The sequence below is a fragment of the Temnothorax curvispinosus genome, unplaced genomic scaffold, assembly GCF_003070985.1.
Source record: "Temnothorax curvispinosus isolate PA1 unplaced genomic scaffold, ASM307098v1 QBEX01001101.1, whole genome shotgun sequence".
NCBI classification, from domain to species: Eukaryota; Metazoa; Arthropoda; class Insecta; order Hymenoptera; family Formicidae; genus Temnothorax; species Temnothorax curvispinosus.
This window is the reverse complement of record NW_020210881.1, coordinates 41,180-55,328: the sequence shown is the minus strand read 5'-3', so window position 1 is coordinate 55,328 and position 14,149 is coordinate 41,180. Positions and strand designations below refer to the sequence as shown.

Here is a 14,149-nt window from a genome sequence, read left to right as displayed (position 1 = left end):
ATCTTTTCGAGCTTCCTCCAACTCCGAAATCGATACCTCGATGACACACCGCGAAACGATTAATGCACCTCGACTTGGCCCTCGCAGTGCCCATGTGGACGTGGACGAGCGTCCTGCAAATCAGCGCAAATCCGCGAAGATGAGAAAGAGGGTGAACGAAAGGGGTCCAATGGGATTCGACCGGGCCGTACTCGCCGTACTCGTGGATCGTCCATTGATCGTCATTGGGTTGCATCATCCCCCTACATACGTGCGGCACGCGTTTCGCGGGCAAATTGACGGATCAATATCTCACCCCCACGCGGAGCTGAGCCGAGCGGCGGCGAGCGGCATCGCTCCGATCGAGGAGAAGCGTGGTGCGGCCGCCAAAAGTTTCAAGAACGCCGTTGTGACCTCATCGTCGTCCCGAGTCGTCTCGCGCGGCGGCTCCGAGTGCTGGCAGTGCTGCTGCCGAATCCCGAATCCCGCTGGCCCGCTGGTCCTCCTTGAACGCGAGTGTATTTCTCCCTCGAAACGCCGAGCGAGTATATCCATACCTGCCGGATGAGACCGCGTGACCACCGACGTCTCGCCAGCAACGTGCCGAAGCAGGACACGACGCGCGCTGGTCAGCACGAAAAATGATTCGGAGCGTGGTAATTCAAGCCTCCTCGACATTATTAAGCCTCGACATTTAGGTCTCGAAGTCACGCCGAGCGCGGCCGCGACCCTCGGTCGTCGTGTCCTTTTCTCCGAAGGGAACGGATTAGCGGATTCGAGCTTCGCGACCGGCGCGGCGGAACGTTCGAGAGATTATCGTCGCTCTGCACGCACCCGGCAATCGGCTCGACCGTCTCCGACGGGACGTCTGAGAGAAATCGAAGGCGAGAATTTAATTCTCGGCGACACAGCTACGGCATTCTTCCAGTTCGCACGCCGGTCGAAAATCGACTCCGCGGATCTGTCGGGCGAATTGTCGGGCTGTTTAACGGAGGCGACACGGAGGTTGAGATTTTCGCACGTTCGATGGAATTTCGTTGTCCCGGAGGATTTTTAGGGCAGCCTCCCGGGATTGAGAAGACACGAGAATTTTGCGCGTATTTCGGGGGCTCGTGACAACGAGCGATGTCCAGTTTCGCTATATAGTTCGAAGATCGAATTGCGGTGGATGACTCAGGGGTCGCGTTGAAAGTTACCGGGGCGCCAGTTGGACGCTTCGGTCATTTTTCGTCTCGTCTCGCTGTCGCGTGGAATGCATACGGTCTCTCGGGGGTGAGATTTCGGGGGTGAGAATTCTGAATAGCACCAGAAGAGAAAGTGACGTAAAATCGGGGGATATAACGCGAGAACAGCTTCGTTAGAATCTCTTGGCGGCGTGAGGGAGAGGGGGGAGGAGAAATTGAAATGGTTGGAGTATAACGATCGAATAATGCTCGAGGGTTGCATGCAATGCTGCATTCAGCCGGCACCGCCAGCTCGTTCGTATCTCAATTTGGGAGGAAAAATGTCGCAACTCCGTGTTGAAAGCCTGCTCGTCTAATTAATTCAGATATTCTCATTATCGAATACTAAATTTCGAATTAATTAAATAATTCTTTGTAATTTTTGTTCTTTTTTTTTTTGTAATTTTTGTAAGATTTTTTTCCAATTTTATTCCAAGATAACGATATGCAAAATAATGATCTATTTTTGTATTTTGTATATTTGGTTTTTTTTTAATAGTCATCTATTTTAAAAGATACGGAATGTGCAATTTTTAAATAATATTTTACATGAGATACCTTGTTTGAAGTTTTGTCCCTGGGAAATTTGTCTTGTTCCTTTTCGGAAAGACTGATAAGAGAGAAAAATTAGCGATAAAAAAAAGAAAAGGAACCCATTCTTTTTTTTTTTACCAAAAGTGTTAAATTTTGTGACTCAGATTTCAGATTTGAAACATATATTTTGAGTGGCAGTCACGAGAAACCTATGAGGATTGCAATGTTAATAGAAATTATATATTGTCTACGTTACGTCGTGCCATGCAGATACAGTCGATGAGATCGTTTTGTACGATTTGCAGATGCGGGGAATACAGCGACCGGCGTGTTTCCACACGAGGAAAGCGCTGATAAAGGAGCATCAAGAGGACACGAAGATCGCCCGTCACAATCTCGATCCGAGGAACAACACGACGATCGTTGAAAGAATATAGTCAGCCACCAGTAACCTTCCTTGTTTCTCCGAGTATATTAGCTCGACACACAGTTGTGCATCGTTGACGTACGAATGTGCGATGAAATCACGATGTTAGATAAATCAGGTGCTGCGCCAAAACACTACCTCTGCTACATGTACAAAACTACCGAAGAATTGATCGTATTAGGGCTACAATGAAAAGATATAGATACATTATTATATTATAAAAGAATTATATATATTATATATACATTCATCCAAGTATATATAGAAAGGATATATTCTGATGGATAAGCGTTTACACACAGTATTGATATAACGTTCTGTATCAGAAAAGACTCTTCCTTGCCACGAGGTCCTTAGAAGTCGATTGACATTATTTGTTATGGAAGCGTTTAGGAAAAAGAGAGAAGATGATAACTTTTATGCCTATCAATTTTCTGACGGATGCACACGTGTAGTAGGAGGATAATCGCATAGAAGCAACATACACGCAACAAACACATTGCATCGAAAGCTCAAGCAGAATAGATTTAAGTTAGAAACGAGAACAATGAGTATACCGTACGATGAGAGCTTGATCTGGATAGTAGTGGTCGGCTTTATAGTGGCGTTCATCCTAGCGTTCGGCATCGGCGCCAACGATGTCGCCAATAGCTTCGGGACGAGCGTCGGCGCCGGGGTGCTCACGATATTCCAAGCCTGTGCCCTGGCGACCGTCTTCGAGATCGCCGGTGCTGTTCTGATAGGATACAAGGTAGGTATCGAGACAACGCCCGTTGTCAAACTTCCTTATTCATTTCGTAAATGAATAAAAAATATTATTATAAACCGAAGGAACAATGTATATAGTTTATATTTCTCAAAACTTACTTTAATCTCGCTTGCTTTATTTCTGAAAGCAAGATTCGCACACAGATTTTATAGAGCGACCGATAGTAATAAGTTGGACCTCTGCGAAATTGTTCTCACTTGGCGATTTATCCCTCCGCTGCAGGTCTCCGACACAATGCGAAAGGGTATACTGGACGTCTCGTTGTACGAGGGCCACGAGAAGGAGTTGATGATAGGGGCGTTATCCAGTCTAGCTGGGTCCGGTATCTGGCTACTGGTGGCTACCGCGTTACGACTTCCAATTTCCGGTACGCATTCCATTGTTGGTGCTACAGTTGGATTTTCGCTCGTGTGCCGGGGTACCGCCGGGGTTAGTAGCACCACGACGCGTTGCGATTGCGTTACGTAGCATAGCCCATGAATGTAGTAATCTAACTTAAAGCCGTATTGATGTCGCAGGTAAAATGGATAGCTCTCGGTAACATAGCGGCGTCCTGGTTTGCCAGCCCTATACTCAGCGGGATTGTATCTGCCAGTATCTTTTGGGTTTTGAGAAAATCCGTGCTTCAGTCTAACAAGCCATTTGAACAAGGTCTCTATATTCTCCCCATAGCATACGGTCTGACCGTTGCTATCAATATTATGTCAATTGCGCTTGATGGACCTAAACGTAAGTATTTTTGAAAAATAAAGTATGTCATTTTATCCCAAAATTTGAAATCATATTTTCAAGAGAGCGAAAAGAAAAATATATTGTGGGGAATGATATACTTCATGCAATACTCTTCATCATCTTAAATTTTTCTTCTTATTCAAATGTGTTTTTTTAATATGTCAGTATTAAAGATGGACAAGTTGCCGTGGTGGAGTAGCTTGATAATCGCGCTGCTGGCGGGCAAATTCACTGCGTTGTACGTATACGTGTTCGTGGTGCCACGACAGAGGGCGAGAATACTATTGTCATCGAACGGCAGCGACGAGAAAGCAGCGGCAACGACGGCGGCGCACTTTGGTTCCTGCCAAGAGAATAACGAGACAACGGCGTTGTCGGTGATCTCGGAGGCTCCCTGCGACACCAGCAATGGTAACGCGAAGGCCGATCTGGCGCCGAAGTTGCGCGGTAACACCAGCGAGAGCCCGTTGCTGATGGTCGCTCAGGCGGACGCAGAGAACGCGCAGATGGACGGGATAGTAGACGACGATGAGCAGCCGGAAGTATCGAGGCTGTTCGCCTTTCTGCAAGTGCTCACCGCGACGTTTGGCAGCTTCGCGCACGGCGGCAACGACGTCAGTAACGCGATCGGGCCGCTGATCGCGCTCTGGGCGGTATACGCGGAGGGTTCGGCCCGGCAGGAGGCCGAAACACCCATACTCATACTGCTGTACGGCGGCCTAGGTATCTCCACGGGATTGTGGGTGTGGGGACGCAGGGTTATACGGACCTTGGGCCAGGATCTGGCCCGCATCACTCCCACGACCGGATTCACCATAGAGGTAAACGCGCGGCCCTTAGAGAACTGATTATTTTCGGGGAATTCTGTGTAAAACGGAGTTAATCTTTTCGGTCTCCGATTTTTATCGCGCAGAAAAATATATCGTATATCTGAGTACATACAAGAATAAATTTATGACACGATTTTCATGACTAATAAGAATTGATGTCCATTACACGCAACATCTCATGAAATTTTTTAATTTTTTTTTCTTTTCTCAAAGTATAAGTTGCGATCCCTGATTTGCTGTCCAATGCAATGAACATTGTAAGCCTAAAGGAATTAATAATATTCCATTCTTCTTTATCTCTTTCTCCTCTACATATATTATATTCAGAGTTTCAGAGAATATGACAAAGTCATTTCCTGTTTGATTTCATAGACATTGAGCCTTTCTCTCCACTCACTGAATTATGTATTACTTATCTCGTTGAAACCGACATGAAACTTTCGATTGCAGGTGGGTGCCGCGGTGACGGTCCTGTTAGCAAGTAAAATTGGTCTACCCATCTCAACAACGCACTGTAAAGTGGGATCGGTGGTGTGTGTAGGATGGGCCTCGCGTGGCGGCGAGGGGGTGTCGTGGAAGCTGTTTCGCAATATCGCGTTCGCGTGGCTGATCACCGTGCCGATGGCCGGCTGCCTGTCCGCCGGTTGCATGGCCATTTTCCGCGAGATAATTACTTTGTGATCCTTCGCAGTTGCGAACAACCGAGGCGCTTTAGACGCAGAAAACCATCCAAATACTGCTGTTGTCAATAAGTTCTGAACAAATAAATGGTCGAACAAAGGAATTTTCATTCGCTTCGTGGCGCTTTATCTCAATTTCCTCTCTTCGCAATCCAGAATAGATCCACACCATCCTTTTTGCGGAGGATACCGGTTATATGGCGATATGGGGTATGGGGGTTAATTAGTTAAATCGATAGGCAGTCGCGTTGTTATAGAAATGTGTTTAATCTTAAAGTCAACGAGCGAGCGCAGCGAGTTGTGAATCGATCGACAGCGAACATGTCGGCGTTCGGCCGAAGAGTCGTTCCTAGTCTCGACACGACATTTTATCGTCGGTATGGCAAATTTACCCCTTTTACCGGGATACACCTTTCGAGACATTAGCGTAAGTGCCCGAATATAATTGTAATTAAGCTTTCTCTTCATTTCCACGTTATCAAGAGAATAATAATTGGGAGAATTGCGTGGGCTATTGATTTTGAGGGTGTAGTTTTTCAAATTGGTGCTTTGATAACTAATGACGTATTGAACAAATCGCCTCGTTTCGTAAGGTCAAGGATTACAAATTGCCGCACAAGCTTGATGTTTTAAATGGCTTTCCTGTGGTACGCGATACCAATTACGGCATCGGAAGAAGATTAACGGACGCAGCATCCGTTCGATATGCCGAAGGTCTAGATCCCGTGGAGTAAGTAACGGCGGATCTCTCTATTCGAAAACTCCGTCGCATTGATATTAATTATATTATTCTATAAAACAATGTATCTACAGAACTAATTAAAATGATTATTGGAATTATTGAAAGTAATTAGAATAATTGTTTTACGATTTTGAATTGAATCGCCATAAAATCACATTTTCCAATTTATTAGGATAATTAAAATAGTTCATATTAATGAACATATTAATGAACGTAAAATGATTTCTGCTTTTATCTCGATACGTTCGGATAAACTTTGAAAATTAAAACAGGTAAACAATACTTGATTATCAATATTATATCATCATTTTATAGACAATAGCAAGTGTGTTAATTAAATATTATATAGTGTATGTATTTATATTGTTATTTAATCGCGATTGAAATAATTATTTGACTTTATTTAATTTTTATTATTATTAACAGATATGATATATCATCGGTTTATGGCCGGGTGCCTTGCTACGTGTATCGGCAATTCGTGCCACATTACGCGGTGTTCGCGCAAAAGTGCCTTCGCTTCAAGGCCTTCTTTCGCCAAGGAGTCTTCAATTCCCCAGAGGAGCATTATCGCGTTCGTCATGTAGACATCATCTATTATCTGGAAGACGACACGCTCTGCGTGATAGAGCCTGTGGTAAAGAACGCTGGTTTCCGGCAGGGCAAGCTGGTGAGACGCGGCAGAATCCCGAAAAATGTCAAGAGAGACCTGTTCATCTGGAAAGATTTCAATGTCGGGATTGATGTTTGTATGTTGACGTATTTCTTTCGCCTTTTTCCTTCTGTCTATATTTCTTAGCATTCTCTTTATCTGTACAGAATTCCTCGGTATATTGTAGGAAGAACAAATTAAATCATATATATTTTTCACCAATAATTATTTAATAATAAGTTCTTTGACCAAGAAATTAAAAAACTCTTGAGACACTTTGTGTGTGTGTGTGTACTCATGTGCACACAAAATTAAAATATCACTATTAAAATATCAAACGCTATTAAATCCTGACTGTTAAAATATAAATATACATACATGTATGTATAAATTTATATTTCAATAATTAGGATTTTTGCTCGGGCGACAACCTTGGACATACAACCGATTCTTAATAGAATCGAGTACATTTCTTCTAGGCATTTATGGCGTGGTTTATCACATCGTCGACTGTGATCCGTTCACCAGAGAGTTCCTGACGAGTCAAGGCATCGATGTCGGCGAAAAGGAGAGTCTTCCCGCGGATCCTTACACGGAGCAGCGCGACGCCAAGTGCAGAACACCGACGGGGATCACGCGGGCGTTGGGCGATGATCCTCGGCGACGCTTCCTGGAATACGACGGTATGGTGCTGTCGTTCGATGCCACGTGGAACGACGATCACTATCGAGTGATGTATTTCCTGACGGATGATACCGTGGCAATCCGGGAGATTCACGAGCCCAACGACGGCAAGGATCCCGTGGCGATGCTGCTGAGGCGAATGCGCGTACCCAAGAACTGGCAGAGTCTACCGTCTTGGCACCCGAGTATCTACATGGAATACGGGGATCCCGAAATCGTGGAGTACTGCACGCCGCAAGATTTTAGAGTAAGACTAATTTGCCTGAGTAAGACCTATTTTCAGCCTCGTGCTATTTTGTTGTAATAGTACATTTTAATTAAATAGGTCTAAGTATTAATAATGGATAATAATTTATACATCCCTATTCACGCTATTTGATTACAGAATGTAATTTTAAAATTGTTGCCTAAAAGGAGAACCGAGCAAAGCTCAAGGACCAAGAAGCGAGTTTCTTTTATATATTTCAAGATAATACCGAATTAAAAAAAAAAACCTGTAAATTGATGATTTTTAAGAATTTTGATCACATTAAATATATTTTTTGAAAAACGTTCATATGCAAATATAAATATTAAATAAAGCAAATAAAAGCGAATTCAAAATCATGTTATTACTTCGTCTTCAGGTAGGCGAAACGATCCTCCTATTCGGACGACGCTTCCTGTTGCACGATTGCGATGCTTTCACGCGCAAATATTACTCCGACATGTTGGGTACACCGCAACCAGACGCGATTCCGGTTCCCGCGAGAATGGAAAGGCCAGCGCCGGCGAAGTACGAGATACCACCGCACATAAAGTTTGGCAGTCCCGAGGACACGTACGCCAGCTGTTTGTCGTTCATACCGAAGCCACCCAAGAAGAATGTTATTCGTCAACTGGCAAACTTCCCGAAGAAGCTGCGCTACTCTGCGCGAATGGATGCGGTGCACCCAGAGGATGAGGGTCGCGACTTCGTGATGGAGTACAGCCTGAGCGACGGCACCATTCAAATCAACGAGACCGAGAAGCGTAATTCGGGTCGACGCGAGGGTTGCTTCCTATCCTCCAGGCTGATTCCGAAGCCGTGTACGGGAAAGGACAATCCGGAGTACTATACGCCGCAGGATCTTTTCATTGGCGCGCGCATTAACGTGTACAATCATCGCTTCGTCATTACCGGCGCTGATCTGTTCGTGTATCGCTATGTTGAGGCGAACCGCGACAAATTCTGCCAGGAAGTCCGGGAGAACCTGCGCGATTATTTTCTTCAGCAGGGTATGCTGCAGGATGACGTGGACATTGAAGCTAAAAAGATACAAGAAAGGGAAAATGAACAGAAGCTTCTTGCGGATAATATAATCGCGCAAAACGTGGAGGATGATGTTAATGCGAACAAATGCATGGACAAAGAATTCGACATGATTGGTCATAAAGAATTGATAACGGCTTAATTAATCAATTAACGCATGAATGGATTTATCGGTGTTTTCAATACCGATCCCTTAATCGATTCAAACCTATGAGGTTTGCTAATAAATTTTACAAGCAATTTTTCTTGTCCTTTATAAAAATAGCACTACCTTATACAGAGTAATCCTGAATAATATTGACAAAAAATTGTTTCTTTGAAACAGATTTAGATTTCTTTTTAATCAAAAGCAGAACGTTGAATTATCAATAGTTTTTGAGTTGAGTGCCATATAAAATTTAATATTTATTTTTAATTTTTAATTTTACATGATTTTTTATAAAATTTAAAAACTAAATTTTTTAATTTTCAAATAAGAGCATCTACTTATACTTAACGCTAAAGAAAAATCTGTCCCCATAAATCAAGGGACACGAATTTGTTTATATTATTCAGTATTACTCACGATATAACGTTGCCATCGTTGTAAAGAATGTAATCATCTAATGAAAAAACAGACATGCGTTTAACAATAAGAATCATATCTCGTGAAACGTCATCAAATGGTACAATAATAATGATCGTCGTCATTACAGTACATGTGTACATTACAGTAGATTAATTGTAATATTATTTCACTTTTCGCGTTATATTATCCTCAACTCATTTCTCTGTAGTCCATGAATAATATAATAATAGATGATATATTCGCAATACAGATATAGAATACGCGCTAAAATAAACGCCAATAATTTTCTGTATAATTCATTTTGTGAAGCATGATGGTTATAAATACAACTGAAAACGTTGTAACAAGCCCCTGCACCTTATTAACAATTAAGGGGAAATTCGACCCTTCTGTCGAGCTGCAGGCACCAGATTGAATGTTCATTGGTATTTAAAACGATATATAACCAATCCAAATGACACTTGTTTATAATATAATGTTCTTGTATAGATTTTTTCATTTTCAACAAAAGTTTAAGCATTTTACAAGGATTAGTCCACATATTACAGTTTTTATTTTTTTTTTTTTTTCTATACCGCGTTTTCTTTCTTTCCCTCTTTCCCCCCCCCCTCTTCCTCTCTCTTCCTGTCTTCTGTCCTGTTTTATGATTTGTACGTTTAAGAAACACCTTTCGATGAATAGCACGCAACACCACACTATATACTTTATAATCGTCAGCGAGTTTAATCAAATATCCTTCGAAATTGTTGTATTATCCTTCTCCGTTTCCTCTCTTCTTTTTCCTTTTCCTCATAAGTTGTGGTTATATATTATTTTACGATGATGCCGACGCGATGCTAGTGTAATCTGATTATCGGATTAATCATTTCAACGAAAGAACAACGCGGCCGAGGTCAACAACGAATGTTCGATTCACAGGAAAACAGAAGAAGCCCATCGTGGATCCAGGAAAGCAAAGGTAAGTGGTAGGACGTGATTATTAGTCGTAGCGTGCTTCCTTTACATCGATTACTCTCGTTAACGGCATTACGTCTCCGCAATATCAGGCGCTACTGGCGCGATCCTCCTCTACCACCACGACCACCACCGCGCTCCTGCAAGAGAATAAGATGATTTCATTAGATGACCGTGAGCGAACATTCTCGTTTTGGAGATAATTTCGTTGTCGTAGTACAGATCAAACTCAACGGATATCTACCTTGCGCTGATGCAGATGAGGCTGGTGACCGTGCTGATGGTGATCTCTGGACATATCGGAGGCATGTCCCCTGTTCCTGTGATTGGAGGAAGAATGGTGATGCTGTATGACAGTGGGTGGAGCCTTGCGCTGATCCTCCTCAGCCTGCCGGCGCTCGTAATGCCCGAAGTCGTCGAAGATGCTCGTGGAGTGGCGATAGGTATGCAGGATACGCAGTACCGTGATACCTTTCGCGTGCGGGACCTCTTGTGCGTCTCGCGAGTTGGTTACCGGCTTGTTCTCATTGTTCTCGAGCTTAATGTGTCGCAGCTGCACATTGGGAACATCCTTCACGTATATCCAACGGACGCGAAACTGACCCTTCCACTTGTCCTGGGACCAGACACTACTGTTGGACTGATAGTCAACAGGGGAGACCATCTGCGCCATGCCGCAGAAATGACCGGATCCGTTTACGGAGAAAAACAGATAAAGGGGCGCACCTTCGCGACTCGCTTCCCGGTAAGCTTGATCCAGCCGTTTATTACCGTGCTCCGTGCTGCACCAAATTTCGTACTTGATGGACCGGTGGATGTCATCCTCCGAGTAGGATTTAATCACGAAAAACCTCGCGCCAGGTGCGGTCTGATCAAAATCTACAGGATTGTAGTCGTTCTTCACTTTTAGTTCGTCGAGGACCGGATGCGATGGATTGCCCTGGGCAAGTTGTTGCTGTTGCTGCTGCTGCTGCTGCTGTTGATGTTGTTGCTGTACGTGCTGATGTTGTTGCTGATGGTGCTGCTGATGCGACTGTTGATGCTGCTGCGACTGCGGCGGCATATGAATTTGCGTTTGCGACTGTGGTTGTGGGATCGGTGGCGTCGCCGTCACCGACGGCTGTCTGTTCCAGCACGGCTGTGGGGGTTGTTGCGGTCGTTGCTGCCTCTGAACGGGCGGCGGCGGTGGCGGAATCGGCGGTTGTACCTGCGGTGGCGGGGGCGCCGTAGGCGGCGGCGGTGCGGAAGACTTACCCTCGCCCCACGTCCCGATGTCCATGTTGTGCTTGCCCGGCACGATAGGCGGTGGCGGCATGCCCGCCTTCTTCTTCATTCCCTGCGAGGACGAGAGCGGCGGCACCGGTTTCGCCGGTTGGCTCGCCACACTCGCCCACGTTATCTTTCTCGGTTCCTTCGGCTCGGGCTTGATCTGCTGCGCCGTAGCCTGCTGTGGATGCTGCTGATCCTGCCGTGGTAGCTCACCACCGCCGCTGCCGCCGATCGACAGACCTTGCACGCCCTGGTCAATGGTCTTGATCTCGCCGGTGCCGCTCGCCGCCGGATTAACATAGCTCTCGTTGCCGCGCGGTGGCTGATAGTAGTCCTCATACTTGGTTCTCCTTGGGGTGCCCCATGTATTGAAGTCACCGTTGTTATGAAAGTAGTTGAATGGCGGCTGACCGAACGCGCTGAAACCACCACCGGCTGCCGACGCCGAGAACATGCCATCCATGCCATAGGCATCGTGGCCTATTTGACCGCCGTAACCGGACAGAAAGGCGACCGGATCGGTGCCGTTCGACCAGGTGCCGTCGCCAGCGCCGAAGGTCTGATAAGGGAACGAGGTACCGGCGTAGTACGGGCTGTACGGATCGCCGGTGCCGATCGGATAACTCGAGTGATGCTGAGCATTGTTGCCACCCCGCCACGAGTCGAAACCAGTGTCCTCGCCAGCGGCATGCTCTGTTTGCTGTTGCTGCTGGTGTTCCTTAGGACCATTGCTCACTGTCCGAAACAGAACTGCGTTTACTCAGTGCTCAAAGGTATACGTAGCGATTAGGCACACGTGATAAAGCAGCAGCCAAGATATTGCTCGTCCCTCACAAAGATATTGTTAATATTATTTCATGTTTCCCGAAGTAAATATAAACTCGCATTGCAGATACTAGAACAGCACGATTAAGATGATTTACACAACTTTTTATTGTTACCTTACATTGGAGTTACATCATTCAGATAAGTAAATTAACAAGAGACAAGTTTCTAACTCGATAATTACAGTTATGCAAGTTGAAAGGTTTGAAATTAAATCTAATGATAAATCAATCACCGTCGTATTCTACAGAGATATTCAGATTACCGATACAGTGCATTTAAATCTTTGAATTTCATTCTGAAGAACATTCTGCCAGCTTCAATTTCTTCATTACCCAGGCAACAAGACTTATTCTTCGGCTCTATCAGTACTTCAATGTATACACAACTATATTTCTCCGAGCGTCCGAACGTTTAACGTAGCATTATCCTCCAATAAAAGAGTACGCTCTTCGCTGCTCTCATTCAACGCGCGCTCCTTCTACGAGGGATCTTAAGACGTCCGAGTGACAGCGAGGAGGAAGGCAGGGGAAGTCGTCGGCGCCAGTTGCTGGCGGGGTACTCACCTTGGTTGCCGGTTTGTCCTTTCATCCGCTGCATGCCGTCGCATGAAAAAACATACAAAATTTAGAGAAGTGCCAACCCTCGGCAGCGTGACTGTGGCAGGGGGGCAGGCAGGTACGAGAAGAGGGAGGGGGAGGGGAGATGATAATGTGTCAGTTGTCTGCCGCGGTAGCGGCAACAATAACGGCGTGGCGCGGCACGGCACGGCGCGGCGCGGCGCAGCGCGGCACGGCGCGGCGCGGCGCGTAGCGCGTCAACACAACACACTGACCTGGTTTGAGACAGCGCCTGCCAATCCGCTTGACATAACCTGCGACTCGCGCGGCTGCCTCGCGTGTCGTCGTCGTCGACGTCGGCGGCGGGCGTCGAACGACGGCGGCGGCGGCGGCGGCGGTGGCAACCGTATCGGAGGGGACGAGGTAGGTTCTTAGGACAGAGTAGGCGGTTGAAGTCGAAAAGGGTTGCACCGGCTGGGATCGCGAGGCTCGTTTACATCCAGCGATCGTCCGTCCGTTCTCTTTCACTCTCGTTCACTGTCGCTCGCTCGCCGACGTTGTTTCCTCGCGGTAGGCTCGGTTATTCACACACACCTCCGGGTCGTCGTCGTCGTCGTCGTCGCGCACGGCGTCCGCGATTCCGCGGTTCTCTACCACGGTTCCCGCTGTTCCTCCACGCGCGCGCGCGCGCGTTCGCCCGATGTAGCCGTGGCCGTCGAGCGCGAACCGAGCGCGAGCAGACCGAGCCTGACCGCGCACCAAATGTCCCCGGCCCGCTCGGGAGGTCTTCGACAGAACAGTTTTCCGCTGCGTATCCCACTTGTGAGCACCGACGAGCCACCGCGAACGACGACCGAACCGAAGTCACCGAACGGATTCCTCGGCTTCGACGGCTTCGAGCAACAACTACGTGACGTGCACTGACCTCCCGTTTCCACTCGCGCTCGCAGGCATGTCGATCCGCGATTTCAGGCAAATTTCCCTAGGTTTTCCCCAGCCGACGACGACTCCGCGACCGCACTCCGAAGAAGAATTCGTGAATTCGTAAAACGTTTTTTTAAAGAATCTCTGTATGAAATTGTTTGTATTTCGTATGAAGACTTTTGAAGTGCAATTGACGAAGTTTGTGAATCATATCGTTTAATTGTAATTATTTATTTATTTTTACACCATGCATTTTACCTACATATGTAGGTGGTGCGACAGTCAATGGAATTTCGGGAACAAGTAGCGCCTTCTTCTTTAAATATGATTAACTAAAAATCTGTATTTCGGCTAATCGAGCTAATAATTGATTTACCGAGTTTATAAATATTTAATTAAAATTATTTGGGTGACTCACAAACCTTTTTAATCACGCTTCATAACTCTTCATAGAAAGTACAAACGATTCCATATAAAAACTTTTATTAGTTTATCTATTTCGGCTA

General features: G+C 45.8%; 3 protein-coding genes across 4 annotated transcripts; 2 read left to right on the top strand and 1 right to left on the bottom strand.

The window, feature by feature from the left end:
- The first annotated feature begins 107 nt into the window (after positions 1-107).
- Positions 108-5,278, top strand: LOC112459953 (sodium-dependent phosphate transporter 1-B). 2 transcript variants are annotated; one of them, XM_025024340.1, is made up of 6 exons: positions 108-607; positions 2,042-2,914; positions 3,155-3,361; positions 3,451-3,661; positions 3,830-4,485; positions 4,945-5,278. In XM_025024340.1, exons 2-6 carry the CDS (start codon positions 2,711-2,713, stop codon positions 5,173-5,175), a joined length of 1,509 nt encoding a protein of 502 aa, XP_024880108.1. In that variant the 5' UTR covers positions 108-607; positions 2,042-2,710; the 3' UTR covers positions 5,176-5,278. The 2 variants fall into 2 exon arrangements, with proteins under 2 accessions (XP_024880108.1, XP_024880100.1); XM_025024332.1 differs by having other exon boundaries at positions 108-635.
- Positions 5,279-5,347: 69 nt separating this feature from the next.
- Positions 5,348-9,049, top strand: LOC112459943 (EF-hand domain-containing protein 1-like). The gene is made up of 5 exons (XM_025024323.1): positions 5,348-5,601; positions 5,768-5,904; positions 6,343-6,665; positions 7,048-7,499; positions 7,879-9,049. The coding sequence occupies exons 1-5, from the start codon at positions 5,554-5,556 to the stop codon at positions 8,683-8,685; spliced, it is 1,767 nt and encodes a 588-aa protein (XP_024880091.1). The 5' UTR covers positions 5,348-5,553; the 3' UTR covers positions 8,686-9,049.
- Positions 9,050-9,167: 118 nt separating this feature from the next.
- On the bottom strand, positions 9,168-13,648 carry LOC112459935 (YTH domain-containing family protein 3). The gene is made up of 4 exons (XM_025024314.1): positions 12,995-13,648; positions 12,726-12,753; positions 10,310-12,069; positions 9,168-10,205 (listed from the first exon to the last, which is right to left on the bottom strand). The coding sequence occupies exons 1-4, from the start codon at positions 13,028-13,030 to the stop codon at positions 10,161-10,163; spliced, it is 1,869 nt and encodes a 622-aa protein (XP_024880082.1). The 5' UTR covers positions 13,031-13,648; the 3' UTR covers positions 9,168-10,160.
- Between the last annotated feature and the right edge of the window lie 501 nt (positions 13,649-14,149).